The sequence below is a fragment of the Emydura macquarii genome, unplaced genomic scaffold (genome assembly GCF_026122565.2).
Source record: "Emydura macquarii macquarii isolate MOO-44397 ecotype Brisbane River unplaced genomic scaffold, CSIRO-AGI_Emac_v2 contig_1043, whole genome shotgun sequence".
NCBI classification, from domain to species: Eukaryota; Metazoa; Chordata; order Testudines; family Chelidae; genus Emydura; species Emydura macquarii.
The window spans coordinates 10160891-10181484 of record NW_027131180.1 but is presented as its reverse complement, the minus strand read 5'-3'; the positions used below and the strand labels follow the sequence as shown (position 1 = coordinate 10181484).

Sequence of the window (20594 nt, the reverse complement as noted above, 5' to 3'; positions counted from 1 at the left end):
GAATAGACAAAGTTCCTCACTCTGGAGCAGATCTGAGTTGCTTTTAATCAGATCCCTTTGAGCTGAAACTGAGGAATTAGAAAGGAAGGAAGTGTTTCAATTAAGGCCCTAAACAGTTGTATACAAGTCTCCAGACTAACAGAAACAGACATATTTTTTTTTTGTATAACTCCTCCCAAAACTTCAAAGTCAAAAGTTTGAGTATTTGCATATTTTTATTACATTTTAACCCATATTTTGAGAAATGTGTATTTGTGTTGTAAATATGTATTGAAGTAAGGATTTCTAGAATCTGTAAACGGTGTATATGACAGTCATGTTCCAAGATTCTGTGTGATTAAATTGAAGGTAAGAAAAACAGCTCTAGTTCCAAATTCAGAGTCTGATACAGAGGTATTACTGTGTCAAGCAGGGAAAGAGCAGGGCAGATATGTCACATGTTTTGGTGATGAAGTTGGAAATTTTCTTTGGCACTAAAAATCTGACTCTTGTTTGATGTGAAAGCTACATCACATTCCTCAGAAACCCCAAAGGTTCTAGTGCCATAGTACAATTATAGTTACAACACCATTGTACAAATAGAAAAGCTAATGCAGAGAGGTTAAGTAACTGATCAAGATCCCATGACCAGTTAGTGGCAGAGCTGAGAACAGAACAAATCCTGTGCGTTAGTCACTAAACCATGCTCCTAAAAAGAATGCACATACGAAAATTTAGAAATTGACAGGATATAAGAATACATATTTTAAAGAGATGTATTGGGATTCATCATATGTTTTTCTCTAATACTGTAAATATCCTTCAGCGTTCCTTGTTTGGTAACTGGAATTTACAGTGAAATATATTAATGAACTTGCTGAACTATCTTAACTTGGTCTATTACTGGGATACTCTTGTCTCATAAATTCTATAGGTTAAGGCATGCCAATGGTATCAACAGTCTACTTCACTATACCAAGCTATTACCTCTTATGAACCTTCATGGCAGTCTTGTATTATTTGATGAGGATGGTGGTGACAGTGCAAGCTGTAACATTTATTAGATCTGGAATGGATGATATTTTCAATCAGTTTCTGGGGAGAGACTCTGAGATTCTGTAATTACTAAGAAGTTCAACTGACTGAGGACATACAGCCTCCGATTGTAAGTTTAAATGATTCATCTGTTGGAGAGTTCAGTGCCTTTAAAAAAATCCCCTTTTTGGCGGAGATTGAGATTTTATTCACTCAAAATAGATTACTTATGGAAGAAGAAAATCCTTCTGTTTCAATTGCTTAATCATAAGTGACAGTAGTACTCTGGAGCATTAATGGAAGACTTTGGGGTTTTTTAGATTTGTTTTATTTTCCTGTATTTTATTATTGTGATATAAATTCCAGCGCTCGCTGCTCAGAAGAGCTTGCAGTTGAAAAAATAAACATGGATAGCACACGACTGGAATCCCAGAGGATGGTGTTAAAACAGGGAAATGGGAAGTGCTAGTCAGATTTAGTTTCCCTCTTCCAAATAGCTAGAGGAGAAGGGACGGTGGGCAAGCGGAATCCACAGGAGGAACTCATAGTACCATGGTTCATGTGACTGGGTGAGAAAAATAGAGTTGGCACTTCTATTTTAGACATAGTAGACTGGAGTGATGTGATTATCAGAGAAACCATAGAAGATATTCTAGAAAGCAATGCCAGAGATAACTAAGATATGGACAAGGGCTTTTTTCATTCTTATAGAAAGGAAGGGAACGAGTTTCCTTTTGTTGTGGAGAAAGGCGCAGTAAGACTTGTTGATTAACTGGCTGCATAAGGAAGGAAGGAGGAAAAAAGGGGAAGTCAAAGATGACCCCAATGGTATGAGCCTGAATTAGGAGAGGTTGAAGATGGTGTAAGTAACAGTGGAGAAAGCCAGAAATTGAACATGTTGCAGTCATGAGCATTCCCAGAGCATCTGAGGATTTTATCCAGACTGGCAGAGAGCTGAGTTGGAAGAAGAGCAGCAGCTGTGATCTGCTGCTGAGGAACTTGGAGGAAAGCAGTTGGTGAGAGCTGACCAAAGCTGGGGATCCCTGATTAGTGGAAGGCTTGTGTGGTGGCCCCTAGGAAAAGGAGAAGATCCAACTTGGTCAGGGGAAGCTGAGCCTTGAAGCAAGAGGGTTATGGTGGAAGGGTGGATCCTTTAAGCAGGGGTAGAACTCTCAGGCAGGGAAACTTGGAGGAGTAGAATACTGCAAGAACAGGAAAACTTCAGGGCAAAGTCCTGAGTCAAGAGCTGTAGGAAGGATGGTCACTGTCAGGCTGAGAGGCCTGGAAAGGAGGGCACCAGATTAGGGGCCAAAGGAGCTGAGAACAGTGTTTCTGTTGACCCTTGGGAGGGTGACTTGATGGTGGTGTCCTAGGAGAGGGGAATGGGAAAAACTCTGTTTATTGTGGATATTGGAAAATGATTTTATTACAAGGTTTTGGGGGAATTACAGCACTGGATGGTCATCATCATAATCTTCTTTGTTCTTGCCACTTCTCTGTTCAAGGCTGGCATCTTTTATAGCCATCTTCAAAAACTCATAATGATACACCAGAGGGTCATGCAGATTGATTTCTCTTAGGGCCATTGATATTTGGTCTATGTGCCAAGTCTTTGGAGTCCCCTTGTCATCTTTCCTCCACAGTCATTGTAAGAGCCATCCTACCGATATAACTCTCTTGTCTCTGGTCATGCCATAGCCTGTCCAACCTCAACTTGTCTTCTTTTGGAGCAACCTGCATTAGGCCCTTCACCACCTCATTTTGTTTCCGGCCACACAGCGTTCAACCATTTGACCATCTCAATGTCTGCATTCCCGGGGGAGAGAACATACTGATTTTCTTTTGGGTGGCTGGCCAAGTCTCAGTTCTGTACATTAAGATGGGCCCAATTACAGTTTTATAAATTCTGCTGTTGAACTTGATGGGCATCTTTTTGTCACAGAGAACTGGGGTTATCTCCTACCATTTTCACCATGCAACATTAGTATGATGCTGTTCATCACACAGGAGGGCATCTTGATCCTAAGTTTTAAAATTCTTTCACTCTTCTAAGATGTCTGCCTGTGATATCCTTTGTTCCAGGTCCTCCTTCCCTCAGTTATCATAGGCTCAGTCTTATCAACATTCATGCTAAACCCAGCCTACACAAAACTATGTTGCAACTGTTCAGAGTTGGCCTGCAGGGCCTCACAATCTTCCTAATATCACTCATTACAGCACTGGTATATGTGAATAAAATATGCCCAGATGTGGGCTTTGTATCAGTCACTTAGATTATAGGCTTGTCTACAAATCATTTAGTTTGCAGGAAGCTGGGGTATAAATCTACCCCTACTTTACTAGCCTGTCATAAACTAATTGTCTTTGTGGACCTTGCTGATGTGCTTTGATCTCATCCCATTTACAGACTAGATGAATTAATTTCTGTGATGAAAACCTGTTTGACAGTTGTCACCCCATCTGTTTGAGTGGGGGCCAGCAAATACAGTGTACCATCAAACTTCAAAATCGTCATTAAAGGGGAGGGGAAAGAAACCCTTTGACTTGCTTAACTACCATGAACTTCCAACATATAAATTAAGGCAGATAATAGAATTCGTCTGAAACAAAAGATTACAAATATGCTAAATTGCAAGAACCATGTAAAATTAGCAATAAGAATTAGAAGTACAATTAAAATATTGAAATGCTAGGATGCGACAGCTTCACACCAGTGAACATGAACTACTTCCTCTGCTTGGGATTCATAGAAGATTCTATACCAGATCTGCAGCATGGTGAAGCACCATGAGGGGTCTAGGAGCAGGAGAGGAGGAAGCAGTTGACTGGCTGCCCTTTGTGTTATTGTCACCAGTTGATCCTATAGATTTCTTGCTGAGTGAATGCCAATTATTTCTTCACTAAGGAGTCTACCATATGTGTGCCCAATTCCCCCCCCCCCCCATTGCTGGCCCTCCTTCCCCTCCCCCCACCCACAGAGGGTTGAGGGTATCTGGAAGAAGAAGTGGTCTCTCTGGTGTACCAAATATTAGGAGCCCTAAGCGCACCTTTTTTTAGGAGATGCTGTCTCCTAATCTGCTTCCAATTCTGGTTTATCAGGGAACCAGAGCCCCTATTGATCAGTTATATGCATTGGGCACCTGCCAAGTTGGGACAACATGAATTTCACAACCTATCCTAATTTACCCACCGGGTTCCTGGGCTGCTGAGGTGAAGGCAAAAAACCTAGATTTCCCAGGACAGTCTGGTGGTGGGGAAGCCATTCCTTCCCAAGGCCCTAGCAGGTGAATAACATGATGCCCACACCAAGGGCCAAAACCTACTCTAATCCCAATGTGGGTATGGGGATGCTATTTCTCCCAGATGCCAAATGATACCTGGGGAAGGGTTTATAAGCCCTCCCCTTCGGTGTGTGAGAGCCAGTATGCTTCCACTGTGCTCTTCTGTTCAGTCAATCAGCCACAGAACCATCCCCTTTCTCTACCTTAAACCCACAAGGAGGGAAAGGAAAAAAGTGTGTATGGAGGAGGGACAATTCTTAAATGGGCCCAACAGTTTTCTTTGCCTGTTGACCCAGACAAAGCCTGCCCTTCAATAAAGCTGTGGAGTGAAGGGCTTTGAGGATATTAAGTAACACCTGAACATAAGAATATTGGTTAACTAGTAACCTAAAAGCACAGAAATGACAGATTTATTTTAAAATAGATTTGGCTAGTACCCATCACCAAGTACCATATATTCTTTGAGTGTGTAATTTGTTACTAGGAAAAATATCTAAACCTTTAAATTGAGGTTGGGCAACATATATTTTAAAAAGTAGGCTTAAAAATAATGTAGACTCTAAAAATATTTTTACTGTTGCCTTAGTTTTTCCTATACCCCAAGGAAACCCCAGGCTGTTTGAAATTGGGGAAGGTACAGAAAAGAGGACTAATGATAATATGAAATAATTTTCAGTACCTGAGTGACGTTGCTCTGAAGGGCACATTATAATACTGATAGTCTGTATATTGAAAAACTTACTTTGGTATCATGCTACTTCAAAGTATTTCCCTGTATTAGTTTTTGGATGGGTAACTGCTGTGAAAATTTGTCATATCCTTTTTGGGAACATGTTGATTCACAGCAGGAACTATCCACATATGAAACTAAGAGGAACTGGATTTTTTTGTTCAGAGGTAGTTTTAATGGTTCTTACAAAAAACATTACTCAGAATTTGAAGTCAAGACATGTAGTATGTAGGCTTCAAGTCTCTTTGTGTACCTACTATTACTTGTGTAGATGAGGCTTCAGCTTCAAGAGGTCTTCATTGTTGTTTTTACCTGCTTGGATTCAGAATTTTTTAATGATCACTTAGCTGTTTTTTTAAAAAAAATATTTATAGGATATAAAATACTCTTCATTCAGTAGTTTTGGAGGAAAATAACTGAAATAGCAGATATGCTTATGAAAGTATGTAATATATACTTAGAGTGAGAGCAGCAATTGTTTCTTTGGAGTGGTAAGTCATTCAGATGGTGACAGATTTCAGTAAAGGAGCCACTGTTGATCTTTATTTATTTTAAATGGTAATAAATACATACATGTAAGAAACCTATCCCAGGTAAGAAGTGAATGCTAATTGGTGTATCTAAATGTTATAGATGACAATTTCCTAACTCAAAAAGTGTTGCTTCAACACAGGGAATTCCATATTATACCTTATCCTAACACACAAAGTGAAACTGATCACAGAACTCAAAACGAATGGTAACTTGAGCACAGATGTTCATGACTTGGTCACATTTATAATGTGCAAACAGAATAAAGTCCGGAGCAGTGATATATACTTCTTGCTTTAAAAGCTGAAAACAATTGTGAGCCAGATCAGTTGAAGAAGAATTGAATCAGAAAAAAGTGAATGATAATTGGAATTGTTTAAGAACACTAGATGTCCAAAAAACCACAATTGAGAAAGAAGGCCATATGGGTTGAAAAAATGACCTGGTTTATTGGGGAGGTGGAGGAAGCTAAATAAATAAAAATAAGTAATATATAACACATGGAAGAAAGAGAAGTTGGTAGTAATGAATATTAATCAGAAGTTAGAAACAGTAGAAAATTGATAAGGGAAGCGAAGGGACACAAGAAGAAATCCATAACCAGCAGAGTTAAGGACAATAAGGAGTTTTTTAAATATATTAGGACCACAAAAAGAATCCTAACAGTAGTATTGGTCTAGATGGAAATGGTAGAATTATCAGTAATAATGCAGAAAAGGCAGGAGTGTTCAAAAATATTTCTGTTCTGTATTGTGGAAAAAATAGATGATGTAGTCATATCATATGATAACACTCTTTCCATTCCAATAATATCTCAGGAGGATGTTAAACAACATCTACTAAAGATAGGCATTTTAAATGAGCAGATCCAGATAACTTGCATCCAGGAGTTTTAAAAAAGCTGACTGAGGAACTTGCTGGACCATTAATGTTGATTGTCAACAAGTCTTGGAACACTGGAGCAGTTCCAGTAGGCTGGAAGAAAGCAAATGTTGTGGTAATATATAAAAAAAGTAAACAGAATGACCTGGGTAATTGTAGGCCTGTCAGTCTGACACTGATCCTGGGAAAGATAATGGAGCGCCTGTTACGGGATTAGATTAATAAAGAATTAAAGGAGAGAAATATAATTAATGCCAATCAATAAGGTATCTCGGTTCAGGGCAGCTGCACTTGTATTCCCATTTGTGGTCCAGCAAGGGCACCAACTCTTACCTTACAGCTCCTCAGCCATCATGCATCTCTCTCCTCACCAGGGTATTTCCAGGCTGCACATTTCCCTACCTACCAATGTGAATTCCCAAGCAAGACATATTGCCTAAGGAGGATTGCTTTCCTTCTCAGAGGTTATAAACCACGTAATTATTTATTCTTAAGATAAAAACATTACTGAGAAAACATATTAAAAAAATAAAAGTACCTACATGCATGCTAACAAGCTTACCAGAGATCATCTCAATTCTAACAATGGCTCTGTCAGATGAACAGTCCTTCAAATCCCAGCAGGGGTTTTTTCTGTGATTACTAGTTCATAACCTCCTTGGCTCAGAACAAGCACTTTTAGTCCCTCTTATATAACCAGAGTCTTTGATCTGGGAATAGGTAATTCATAGACAATGGGTTTCTTCTCAGGATATAGCTCCAAAATGCTGGGTTTCTGCATAAATGGAGGAGTCATATTTGGATATACCTCACCCTAGAGATTTCCTAGGGAAGCCTACTTTACTTAAAAGTTCACATTGTTTCAAATAGTCCTTTGAGGCTCATAACACTTCCCAGGGTTTACATTCGTCAGGTCTCCCCCCTAGAGACATTACACACTATCTCATAGTAATTTATAAACACATGCATTTTTAATACAATGAACTCCTAAGATACATAAAGTTAATTTAATAAGGGTCATCCACAATATTGCAGGAAATTGCCATATCTGTTGTCACACATGGGTTTATGAAAAATAGATACTGTTAAAGTAACTTGATATCTTTTTTATTAGATTACAATTTTGGTTGATAAAAGTTTAACACTACTACATTGACAAGGCATTTGAATTGGTACATGTGACATTTTGATTAAAAACCTAGAAATATATAAAATTAACACAACACACATTAAATGGATTAAAAATGGCTAACTAGTAGGTCTGAAAATGTAGTTGTAAATGGGGAGTCATCATCGAACGAGTATGTTTATGGTGGGGATCTGCAGTGATTGGTTCTTGACCCTATGTTGTTTAACAGTTTTAATAATGACCTGGAAGATAACATAAAAACATCACTGATAAAGTTTGTAGATGACACAAAAATGAAGGGAATGGTAAATAAGAGGACAGGTTATTGATTCAGTGCAATCTATATTAATTGGTAAGATAGGCGTAGCCAAACAATATGTATTGTAGTATGGTTAAATGTAGATATATACATGTAGGAACAAAGAATTTAGGTCATACTTACAGGATGGCAGACTCTATATTGCGAAGCAGTGATTCTGAAAAAGATTTTTGGGGTCATGGTGGATAATCAGATGAACATGAGCTGCCAGTACAATGCTGTGGCCAAAAGAGCTAAAGCAATCCTTGTATGGTTAAACAGGGGAATCTGGAGCAGGAGTAGAGAGGTTGTTTCACCTCTGTATTTGCCATTGGTGCAACAGCTATTGGAATACTGTGTCCAGTTCTGGTGCCCACAGTTCAAGAAGGATATTGATAAATGGAGAGGATTGAGAAAAGGGCCACAAAAATTATTAAAGGATTAGAAAACAGGCCTTCTTTAGGCTGAAGGAGCTCAATCTCTTTAGCTTAACGAAGAGAAGGTAAAGGGTGACTCAATTACAGTCTGTAAGAATTTACATGGGAAACAAATATTTAATAGCAGACGCTGCAGTTTAGCAAAGAAACCTATAACATGATCCAAAAGCTGGAAGTTGAAATTAGACAAATTCAGACTGGGAATAAGGTGTAAATTTTTAATAGCGTAATAAACCATTGGAACAGCTTACTATGGGTTCTGGTGGATTCTCCATCACAGACAATTTTAAAATCAAGATTGAATGTTTTTCTAAAAGATATCCTCTGCAAAGTTCTATGGCCTGTGTTATACAGGAGTTTGGTTAGATGATCACAATGGGTACAACTACATTGCAAAAAAAGACCTGCGGCAGTGAGTCTCAGAGCCTGATCAACTGACTTATAGTTGCGTGGCTCGTGCAATGGGGCTAAAAATAGCAGTGTATAGGTTTGATCTTGGGCTGGAGGTCAGGCTCTGAAACCCAGTCAGGAAGTGGACTCAGAGCCCAGGCTCCAGCTCAAACCCAAACATCTACATGGCTATTTTTAGTCCTGTATCGTGAGCCCAAGTCAGTTGACCTGGACTCTGAGATTCACTGCCTTGGTCTTTTTTTCTTTTTTGCAATGTAGGTATATTTGATGGGAACTGAAGATTGTTCTTGTACAGCTCATAGAGCCTCCTTTCAAACAGTTATTGGAATATTCATTATACCATTTGACCCCAAGAAAACCTTCCTCATCGCTATCATGTCAGCACAGAGAGTTAGTGAGCTGCAAACACATATGTCTGGACCAAGCCTCTCAGATTTTCTCCCCACCTCTTTGTGTATCCCATGATTCACTCCCCCATCCCTCCTTTTGGAGTCTTCATCTTTATGGGCTTTCAGTTGAGAGGAAACTGTGATGGAAGGCTCAGGCTGCTGTTGCATTTTTTTCCCTCGCATGGGAGCGTGCAGAGGAACAGGATTCATGTGATGGACACTGCTAAAAAAATCCAGTCTCACATGAGTTGGGCTCACTTAGAGCCACACTGACTACAACATCTCAAAGAACCAGTTACGCAGAACCTGTTATGCAGGTCAGACTAGATAATCACAGTAGTCCCTTCTGGCCTTATAAACTAAGAATTTTTCTCTCTTCATTATGTGATGAAGGTTGTGAAAAGTCCATGCAGACACTTGGCATAAGAGTTTTCGCTTTCTGTAAACAATAACCTATTTGACGTCTTTGAGCAATAAAGACATAACCTGGTTTGCATTTCTTGTCATTTGAATTAATATTTTTCTCAAAACGAATATATTGAGGGGGTAATGATACCAACTTCCATTTGTAAAGTGTTAGGTATTATTGTATTGTCATGTAGTAACTTTAATTTTACAGAAATGTGTAAGTTTTACATTTTTTTATGTAGAAGTAACTAGGGCCATGTCTACACTGCTGAGGGAAGTCGACTTACTTTAAGTCGACTTTCAGCAGCCGATTTTTAGAAGTCGCAGCAGCGTGTATACACTACGCTGTTTGCACAGCTCTCCTGCATTTACACTGAGCACCCTTAATTCGAATTGCAAAGCAGTGCACTGTGGGTAGCTATCACACAACGCAACTAGCCGTGGTGGCTGTTGGGACAAGTCATCATTCCATGATGCAACGCTGCTTCCCCCTCCCTTCTTATCTCCCCCACCCCCCAAACAAACAGGAAAAGTATTTTCGTGCCATTTTTTTACTCCCCGCACTCACCATTGCTGCAGAGACATGGAGCCAGCTCAACTCTGCACGATTATTGTGAGCATCAGAAATAGATTGCGTCTTATCAAGAATTTTCGAAGAAGAGCAAGAAGCCGAAGCACAGACAACAGCGATGCCACCAAGGCTGCCCTGCTACAAGCCATTGAGTGGAATAATTCACGATTGCTGCAGGCCATAACGAATCATCTGAAGACCGTGGAGCACCAGTTCTGGTCCAGAGAAACAAGCACTGACTGGTGGGACCGCATCGTTATCAGCTGTGAGATGATGACCAGTGGCTGCAAAACTTTTGTATCGAAAGGCAACTTTCTTGGAACTGTGCTCGGAGCTGGCCCCGTCCATGAAGTACCTGAATACTCACTTAAGACAAGCTCTGACGGTGGAGAAGAGAGTCGCCATCGTTCTGTGGAAGCTGGCAACCCCCACTGTTACCGCTCGGTTGGGAATCAATTCGGAGTTGGTAAATCTACAGTGGGCATCGCACTGATTCATGTATGCAGAGCCATCAATAGACTTCTTCTATGGAGGATAGTGACTTTGGGAAGTGTGGAGGACATAGTGGAGGGGTTTGCCACGATGGGGTTCCCAAACTGCAGAGGGGGAGCATTGATGGGACGCACATCTTAGCACCTGCCCACCTAGCAACCGAGTACATAAACCACAAGCGGTACTTTTCCATGGTCCTGCAGGGGCTTGTGGATCACAGGGGTCATTTCACCGACATCTATGTGGGGTGGTCTGGGAAGGTGCATGACATGCGTGTATTTCGTAATTCGGGGCTGTTCTCTAATATGCAGGCGAGCACTTTTTCCCCAGACCAAAAAATTCAAATCGGGGGTGTGGAAATGCCCATAGTGATCCTGGGGGATCCTGCTTACCCCTTGTTCCCTTGGCTAATGAAGCCATACACCGGGCACCTTGACAGCGACAAGGAGTGTTTTAAAAAGAGGTTAAGCAGTTGCAGAATGGTTGTAGAATGTGCCTTTGGGTATTTAAAGGGTAGATGGAGGAGACTCTTCACTAGGCTGGACATGACTGAGAAGAACCTCCCTTCTGTGATATCTGCGTGCTGTGTTCTTCATAATGTGTGTGAAGTGAAGGGTGAGAGGTTCCCCCAGGGTTGGGCTGTGGAGGCAGAAGGACTGGCCGCCAATTATGAGCAGCCAGATGGCAGCACTATGCTGAGAGCTAACCATGTAGTGCTTTGCATTAGGGAAGCTTTGAAAACCAGGTTCTGCAATGAGATGCAGGACTGATTTCTGTTCCTGTATGTTGTTTGCCTTTGGTGAACATCCCCCCCACCCCAATCGATATCTGTACCCGCCAAATCCCTCCAGAACAAGATATGATTTAATAAAGAAACATGTAGAAATGATGTTTTAACTTTATTTCTGAACATTCAAGTCATGGGGAAGAGGGGGAGTGTTCATTCACTGTCTCAAGGTGGGAGCTTGCATGCCAGCTGTCAGCGTGGCCGCCACTGCTTTCTTCTCGCCTCCACCGGGGTGGAGGTGAGCACGTACTGCAGCCTGGCCAATCTCCTCTGACCTCTTGGGGGCAGGAAACGGACAGGGCAGCAAAGACCTTGGTTGAGGAGCATTATGGAGGGGCTTCAGCGGGACTCTGTCCTGCCTCCACTCCTTCTGAAACTCCACAAGCCGCCGGAGCATGTCTGCCTGGTCCCTCATGATTTGCAGCATTTCCTGCGTGGTACTGCGATCGTGCTCCATCATTTCTCTGTGATTCTCCTGTCCATGTCTATATTCTGGGACAAGGTGAGCCTCCATGCTCTTTGTTCTGTCTCTGCGGCTGCTGAGGAGTTCATGAGCTCGCCAAACATATCATCTCTTTTTTTTTGTTTGTTTGTTTTTTTTCCGTCTTTCTAATCTGTGATAGTCTTTCCAGAGCATTTCTTGAGGGTCGGTCCAATGCCGAGGTGTCTACAGTATGAAAGAAAAATAATAAGGTAGCCACTGTTAGCGAAGCGAAGAAAATGATAACTGTAACAATGTAGATAATCATCCCCTGATACAATGTAGACAATAATCGCCATGCGGTGCACAGGGCAAACACAGAGCCTCATTCCATTCCTGACGTCCCAGAAGGGTCTGCTCGCTGTGCCCTTACAGAGAGGATCTGAGGACAGCATGGTGTGTGTGTGGGGGGGAGCTCTGCTGCTATTTAAACACTTACAGAGAGAAACTGCGGAGAGGGTGGGGAGGAGGGGGAAGTCTATGCTTAAAACAAAGATTTGCTGGACGCAGCGGGGTACCAGCAGTGTTCTGCCTTGATGCAGGTTCCCTTGATTGCAGCGAAGTATCCTACCATAGAGGGAGGAACAAGGCAGCCCTCCCCTGAAAAGTTTTGCGAAGGATAACAGATTACATACATGGAAGTTTCCGTGACATATCAACTGATGATAAACGTAGCATTTCTCATCACATAAATAAACTGTTCCTCGGTAATCCCACAGTACAGTCACCGAAACGCCTGAAATCCCCTTTGTGCCCCCTCCCCACCCAATGTAAAAGAACAGAACTGCTAAGAAGGAAAAAAACTCACCAGATGTGCCTTCCCCGGGATCATTAGTTCTGTCGTGTGTGCTGCTGGACTGCTCGGGGGTCAGGAATATGTCCTGACTTTCAGGGAGAATGGACACCCTGCTCTCCTGCACTCTGCTCTCCTCAGTCTCCTCGTCCATGGAGTCCTCATCATTATCCATGGACTGTGACCTAGCGGAGGTATCAATGCTGCGGGGCAGCACCATGGTGGGATCGCCACCGAGAATTGCATGCACTTCATCATAGAAGCGGCATGTTTTGGGCAAGGAGCCAGAATGGCTGTTAGCTTCTCTGGCTTTCTGATACGATTGATGCAGCTCCTTGATCTTCATGAGGCACTGCTGAGCATCCCTCTTGTGTCCCTTCTCCAGCATGCCCTGGGACATCTTCCCATAAATGTCCAGATTCCTTTTGCTGGCTCTGAGTGAGCCAGAACAGACTCCTTGCCCCACAGCCCGATGAGATCTAAGACCGCTGCCGACTCCATGCTGGAGCGCGTTTGGGCTTTGCAGTAGCCATGCGTAGAACAGTGACAGAGCTCTCTCCACGCTGGCAGCACAGGAAATGAAAATTCAAATCTTTCCAGGGCTTGAGGGGAGGGGACATTTCCTGGTAGCATGACCACTGAGCAGCACAGTGCAACTGTCCAGAGCGGTCAAAACGGGCATTGTGGGATACATTCCGAAGGCCAATAAATTCGATTTGTGATGTTGTGTCTACACTGACACTAAACCTATTTAACAAATTCCATTTAGGCGCTACACCACTTGCAGAGGTGGTCTTATTAAGTCAATTTTCCAGGCGACTGAATTCAAATGAACAGTGGTGCCAGTGTAGATGCAGGTGTAAGTTGGTCGACATAAGTGACTTTACATCAACCTACATCGCCAGTGTAGACCAGGCCTAGTATGAGTTTGGTTACAGCATTTTGAAAGGTAAATGTTAAGTAAAAGTTGGCTTATTAGAAAACTGCTTTAGAAATGTATTTCTCTAATCACTGAGTGTTGTTTGCCTTTTCTGATATCTGTCCTTTCTAGTCAAATGAACGTCTGTTTTTCCCAAACTATGGAAAAAAGGTGCACAATAACTTTCTTTATTTCATTGTATAATTTCTTACTAGACTATGTAATAGATCCTGTTGACATTTTAATATGCTGAGAAAAGATTCGTATTCAAGATGGTAATGAAATTGTTCATATTGTTATGCAACTAACTCAAACTTTTTTTAAAAAGAGCAATTTGAAAACAAATGTGCATATTAATGAGGTATTTTTTATTTTAAATTCTGTATCTTAAGAAATCATCATCAATTTATACACATGAGATTAGACTAAATATCTGGTGGTTGTTTTTTTTTCTTTTCCTGTTTAAAATTAGGCCACCGACATCTGTGATCCAAACCCAATCATGATGCTTATGCTCTGTGTCTATTTGTATGAAAAGCTGCCTCAATATTTACCCAAGAAGACTGTTGAGTTTACTGGTGCTCTCCATGCTACTACTGTTAGACAGGTACTGATATATCTGGATTTAGGTTTGAGACATTCCCAGCACTAAAACTTACAATGTATGGGGAATATATATTATACATAAAATATAGATCTTTTTATTAATGGATCACATGTACTCCTCTGCTGTTCAGTGCAAAGGCTATAGAATGAGAAATAATGGTCTCTCTTTTCCTCAGATTTGGGGTCCCAACTTCCACAGCTGTTTCCATCACTGCTTTCTATCAGTGCAGCAGCTTCTGCACAAGTCTAGTTGTGGCTTTCTTGGATCAGAGAGAGAGGAACTAGAGAGTGGCTGCTGAATTGGGATTACAATGCTTGCAGGATCCAATTGGAGCTATACTGCTAGGAGAAACGGGCTAAAAGATCTTTGGGAAGAGTTTCTGCTCTCGCAGTGGAAATATGTAATCTTCATAACTCTGTGTGGATTTCCTAGCAGATGCACAGGAATGGCACAAAACACTGGGCTATATTGATAAATGTTTAAAGATGTTTTTATGTTGTGACAGTCTGATTACTTTATTTGTAGATAACGTGTATATTCTATGGGTATGTCTATACTGATGGTGGCAAAGTCGCTGCCATCAGATCAATCTTTCTGGATTGATTGAGTGGTCAGTGCAGACCTGCTCAATCGATCAGGAAGTCGACCACCCCCTCAAGTGGCGTAGCGCTGCGTTGATGGGAATGCGGTTCCTGTCAGCACAGTGCAGTGAAGACGGCACTCAGAAAGGAAGCACAGCAGTTGACAGGAGTTATGCAAGCTACTCTGTGTAGCTTGTATAACTCCCGTTGACTGCCGCCGAATCGCCAGGTATGTGTAGACCAGGGCTCAGTTATACTTAGCATGTGTGACCCCAGAGACTGAGCAATGGATGCATTTTTCAATTCTAAAAGTAAATAAGTACAAATAGAATAACTTTTATCTCTTGTGATAGGTGCGTCTGAAAAACTCAAGCTTTAAACCTTTGGTGTACACTGCTATAATTGTAGGAAGAGAGTCTGCTGATTTCTTATTGCCTAAAGGAAACACTGTCATCGTTGCCCCAAAGTAAGTAACCATCTGTTTAGTTTTATTGAATGTGACATCCTTATAGCTTTAGCAATAAGTAGGTATAAAAGTAATCTGTAGGCTTTATAGGTAGAGGAACAATAGAATGTGTTCACTTATAAACACAGACAAAGAATAAACAGTATAAGAATCAAATTCTGATCCTTGTTAAATTGGTGTGAATCCAGAGTAACTCATCAATGGCATATTTGCACACTGACTCAGAACTCAGAGTACATATCTTGAGTCATAGCAGGGAATTCCTCTCTCCCTGTAAATGTTTTTGTGCCCAGCTTCTTACCCATCATGATGAAAGCTTTAACCTTGAGCTGGATCTATTCTTCTAAATCTTTGTTTCCAACTAGAGCTGACCAAGCTCTTTAGAAAGTTCATCCAACTTTTTGACGTTAACACATTAGGTCAGATAGTGCAGCTAAGAATCATTTGTAATAGGTTGTTTGTTTTGGTTTCTCATGGTTATACTCTAGCAGGATTGAAAGTTTAAAAGGTTATCTCAAGGCTTTGACTGTGTTGTTAGCTAACCTCTTCCCAATTTCACCAATGAGAATTGTAAAGTTATTTGTAGTTCTTTCTGTACCTTACGTTTCTGAAACGTAACTGACCTAAGGATCACAAAGGGATTTAATGTTTAGAAATTATGGTTGCAATGGATACTTACCAACTTCTATGGATAGTGTGTGTCCTGCTTTCTCCGTGTTTGATCATTGAATATTCTGCACTTTAAGTTTGTGATTGGTCATATGTCTGGGTACAGGTTTTTCAGTGTACATAGTTTAATTGCAAAATGCCAGAGATGATGAGTAGTTCCACTAGAAGTAAGCAATGCTGGATCTCTGGCCAACTGAAGTGCACGTGAAATGCATCTATGTATGGAAAACAAGTCACAGTTTGTAGGGGAAAAAGCTTTTATTCAAGCTGATAGAAGGAATAAATACAAAAACTGTTGCCAAAGAAGACCATTTCCTTTTAAAAATTCAAAAAAGGGTCAACATAAATACAGCGTTCTTTTAAGATGATCAAGAATTTTATATTAAATAACCCCCCTGTGACAGTCCGTGCCTAGGGTAGCCACCTGAAAATGCCAAGGTCAGGGCAGGCTTTAAAAGGAGAGCAGATTCCCCCAGCACAGGTGAGTGACACTGAAGTCAGACTTCCCACCCAGCCACAAACAGTGCTTGTGATTCCCCACACTGGTTATCAAGAAGCCAAAACAAAATATACACAGCCCCCTTTACTACATTCCAGTCTCTGGCTCCTAATCAGCCACTAGGTCTAGTAAAGAGATCAATTAATTAAAACTCTATGCTCTTTACCAAAAAGGTTTCTCCTTACCCCAAAGGGTCAGCCACAGTACCAGATCAATATAAGTTTGGATCTTACCCAAAATACCATGCTGCCAGCCAATCCTTTAGTAATTAAAACTAAAGGTTTATTATAAAAGGAAAGAAACAAACTATAAGAGAAATGTTAAAGGATTAAAGCAATCAGATAAATACAATTGATTTGAAAGTTCATATATATCAGGTTTTTAATAGAATTGTGGAGTTTGCAGGCTTTTATAGTCCCTCTGGCATACGTCCAGTACCTGGATGGGTCTCAGTCCTTTGTTTCTCAGCTTCAGTTCAGTTGTAGATGAGTTGATCCAGAGGTAGGCTGAAGACTGAAGACAGACTGAAAACAAAAGATTGAAGACAAAATGGTTGTGATGCAGCTGCCTTTTATGTCCTTTGGCCTTTGCCATGCTGCTTGTGGAAGTTTACAGGAATAGGATGGAGTTCAGGGTCATATGAGTAAGTCCTGATGACTCATCAGGTGTATCCCTGGCTTCCCCCCCCAGGCCCATTGTACCTGAATTTCTTTAATGGGGGCCATTAAGCAGGCTAATGCTGCAGCCATCCTCTCTGGGGTGTCACCCAGAAACAGAGCACAATATGAAGTACAGATACAAACATATCCATAACTTCCGGTACTCACATAACACAAGAACATAAACGTTATCATCTTACTTAGCACATTATAGCCTTTCTAACGTTACTTGACATGGCATATCTTATATGAATTATTATGATTCTGATGTTAAATAATATAATAAATGTACCCCCCAATCCAGCCAGTGTGACATCCCCCCCATTATAAACATATGCAGAAAGTATACATGGTCAATACTATGTTGTTGATCTTTGAGGCTAATTTGATTCTCTTTTCTTTACAATCACTTCAGATAAAAATAAAAATTAAAAAGGTAATCTTTGGAAATAGCATGTATTTTTTTTAAAGGTTGATACCTTGGTTGTTTTTCCCTTCACCTTTTAAAGTACATAAAAAGACACAAACAAATATATGCAAGTTTGCCTTTAAGAATGGCATTAAATACTGTAGCAGACATCTTGGATAAATGCATGGAAATGAAAGCTGACTCAAAAGTATATCATCCATTGGTGACTCCTATGTACAGCCCTGAACATAGTTTGTAGTAACATAACCTTGTTGACACTCATGGGCCATGAAACTAAAAAATTTTGTAAGATATAATTAATAGCTTCGTTAATATGGGATGGAATATAAAATGTAATAAGTCAAAGCAGGGAAAAACAGATTGGGTAGATTCTTTATATTAGAACACAATCTTACTGGGTTTTTAATTTCTAGAGAAATATTACTAAAGTGATGAATAAACTAAAATTTCTATGTAATTGGTTATGCCTGGTGTCCATGCTTTTCTTCATGGTATCACTGTATGAGAGTTGCTGAAAGAGAACTTTCTGATGTCTACTGTAGAAAGACTTAGTCTATACAGAAGTGAAGGAGAGAGAGTTGCTTCTAACGGAGTTCTACAAAGGAAGTTCTACAATTGTAATCCATTCAAGAATGATAGAGTGCATAAAAGAGGTGGGGAATGGTACTGTACATTAAATAAACTATTACCTGCTTTAAGATTATTGATAACTCAAAATCACAGGCTCTTGAATGTATATGAATCAATGTGCTAACTAAAAAGCCCAGAAAAAGGGAATGATAGGGGTCTGTTGCAGACCTCAAGTTCTATTACTCCTTAAGTACCTGTCTGTAATGTGTGGAAAGAAGAATTGTGTAGTTATATGGGACTACAATTTGTGAGACACAGGCTAAGAGATCTCATGCAGTCAATAGTAAAAAAAAAAAAAAATCATTAGAGTTTTTAAAAGTTATAGGTGATGGAGTAGGAGTAAGAAGGTGATATTTTTCCTCTGTGCAAAAGCATTGATAAGACTGATACTGGAATAATGCATACAGTTTTGCTGTCCACGTTTTAAAAAGAGATGTTAAATAACTGGAGAAAATGAAGAAAAGAGCCGCAAAAGTGATTCAAGGGCTGAAGAAAATGTCTTTCAATAAAAGACTTAAAGCTTAATCTGTTTGGTTTATCAAAACGAAGATTGTGAGAGATGGTTTGATTACGGTGTACAAATACTCAGGAGAGACAATACCGATATTAAAAGGGTCTTTAATCTAACAGAAAAAGGCCTAACTAGAAGCAGTGGCTGGAAGCTGAAGTTAGATGAACTCAAATTAGAAATTAGGCACACATTTTTAACAGTGAGGGTGATTAACCACTGGAATAAGCTTCCAAGGGAAGTGGTGGGTCCTCCATCTCTTGATGTCTACAAATCAAGACTAGATGCCTTCTGGAAGATACGCTTTAGCTAAACCAAGTTACTGGGCTCAGTACAAGGATACTAAGTTAAATTTAATGGCATGAGGTATCCTGGAAGTCAAACTAGATCATTTAAGGGTCCCTTCAGATTTGAAATTCTATGAACCTATGATATTCCCAATACAAACAACTTTTTTCTGACTCTTCCTATGCAGAAAATTAAATCTGATTAATTACATTAAAAATACAGAGGTTTACGTTTGGCTAGGCTGTTAGTTTTATTATGATGGACTGTACAAGACTGGGCTAATAATGAAATTCAGAGCCCTGTAAACACTTTATAACATGCTCACTGCAATGAGTTTGGAGTGGAGTTAGCTACCAAAGTAGTGAGAGAATAAATTGGTTTATCTGAAGTTATTCCACAAGGAGACAAAAAGCTAGTTTTGTCTGAGTTTACATTTGACATTGAGCATGGGATAAGATGTGACTCTAAACCCCCTTTGTGCTCCTTTGATCTTGAGTTAGTCAGGTGAGGAAACAGGTCACAGCATAAATTGGAGCATAGCTCCATTGAAGTAAAGCTATACTAATTACATCAGCTAAAACCCTGACCCGTCAATCTGAAAGCAATTAAGTAAATTTCACATAAACCCAACTTTTCAGAGTGCCACTGCAATGGAGTTCTCAATTGGTAAGGCTGGAGAATTTCTGGTAACCCCTTGATCTGCCTTCCTGTCTTTCAGACTTCTCAACCTCACTTTTATGGTTCTCCACAGACCTGCCCCGTATAGATCTGCCATCACTCCCTTCATCATGCCCTGTGTTCTGACCACTCTTCTTTTGTTGCTCCCTTTGTTTTCTCTTATTAACAATTCTGTACCTTTTTTCCATGCTGCTCTCCATGCCTGGCACAACATCCCTGTTCTTGCACCAAATACCCTTTCTCTCCCTCTTTAAAACCCCAATTTTTGCTTTCCGTACCACCACAGACTTACTCTCCTGTACTATTAACTCTTCCTTTTTTGACCTTCCTGATGCATTGTTTCCATTTTGTTTTAACGCACCTTTAACTACCACTTTCCTTTGTCTGTTTTGTTCACTCTCTGTTTGTGTTACATTTAGCTTGCAGGCTTTCTGGGAAACAGGCCATGCCTCCTTTCAATCTCTGTAAAGCACTATGCAAAGTTATTACCCTATAGAAATGTTGAATGATTAATATTTATTTTATAATGAATAATAATTAATGTTAATAGTTAATGTGCAGCATTCATATACTCCCAATCTCCATGTAATAAGATACATTTTTGTACACATGTCACCCTGGTTCAGCACTGCCAATACAACCTTCCCCCACATTTTGGACTGACCACAGTATTACATATATTGCCTCTTAAACTACTATGGCTTTGGACAACCTTATATCAACTACCTCTGAATCTTTTCTGGCTTTGGACAACCTTACATTAAGATGACCTAAATGTATGTCTTCAATTTTGATCTATTTTACTGTGCTCTTGACTTTGTGGATGTTTACAGTACATATAATTCCCAAGTACCAAAAGTATCTCAGATTTGCAGTATCTTGTCTTTTGGGATGGGTGGCCGCTTAATGTTTTCTCAAAATGCTTAGCAGCGTTTGTGGTTTACTGGGTAGACTGGGACTCAGTGCATTCCACTAGTTAGATTACTGTTTAAGGAGAAAAGGGAATTACTTACCTTGTAATTCTGT

The 20594-nt window shown here is 40.3% G+C and overlaps 1 protein-coding gene across 1 annotated transcript in view; it reads left to right on the top strand.

The window, feature by feature from the left end:
• Window positions 1-20594, top strand: part of LOC137150972 (cilia- and flagella-associated protein 47-like) — a 294207-nt gene that overhangs the window by 214441 nt on the left and 59172 nt on the right. The window contains exons 36-37 of the mRNA XM_067545101.1: window positions 14026-14160; window positions 15095-15207. Of these exons, the coding sequence (XP_067401202.1) occupies window positions 14026-14160; window positions 15095-15207 (248 nt within the window). The remainder of the gene's footprint in view (window positions 1-14025; window positions 14161-15094; window positions 15208-20594) is intronic.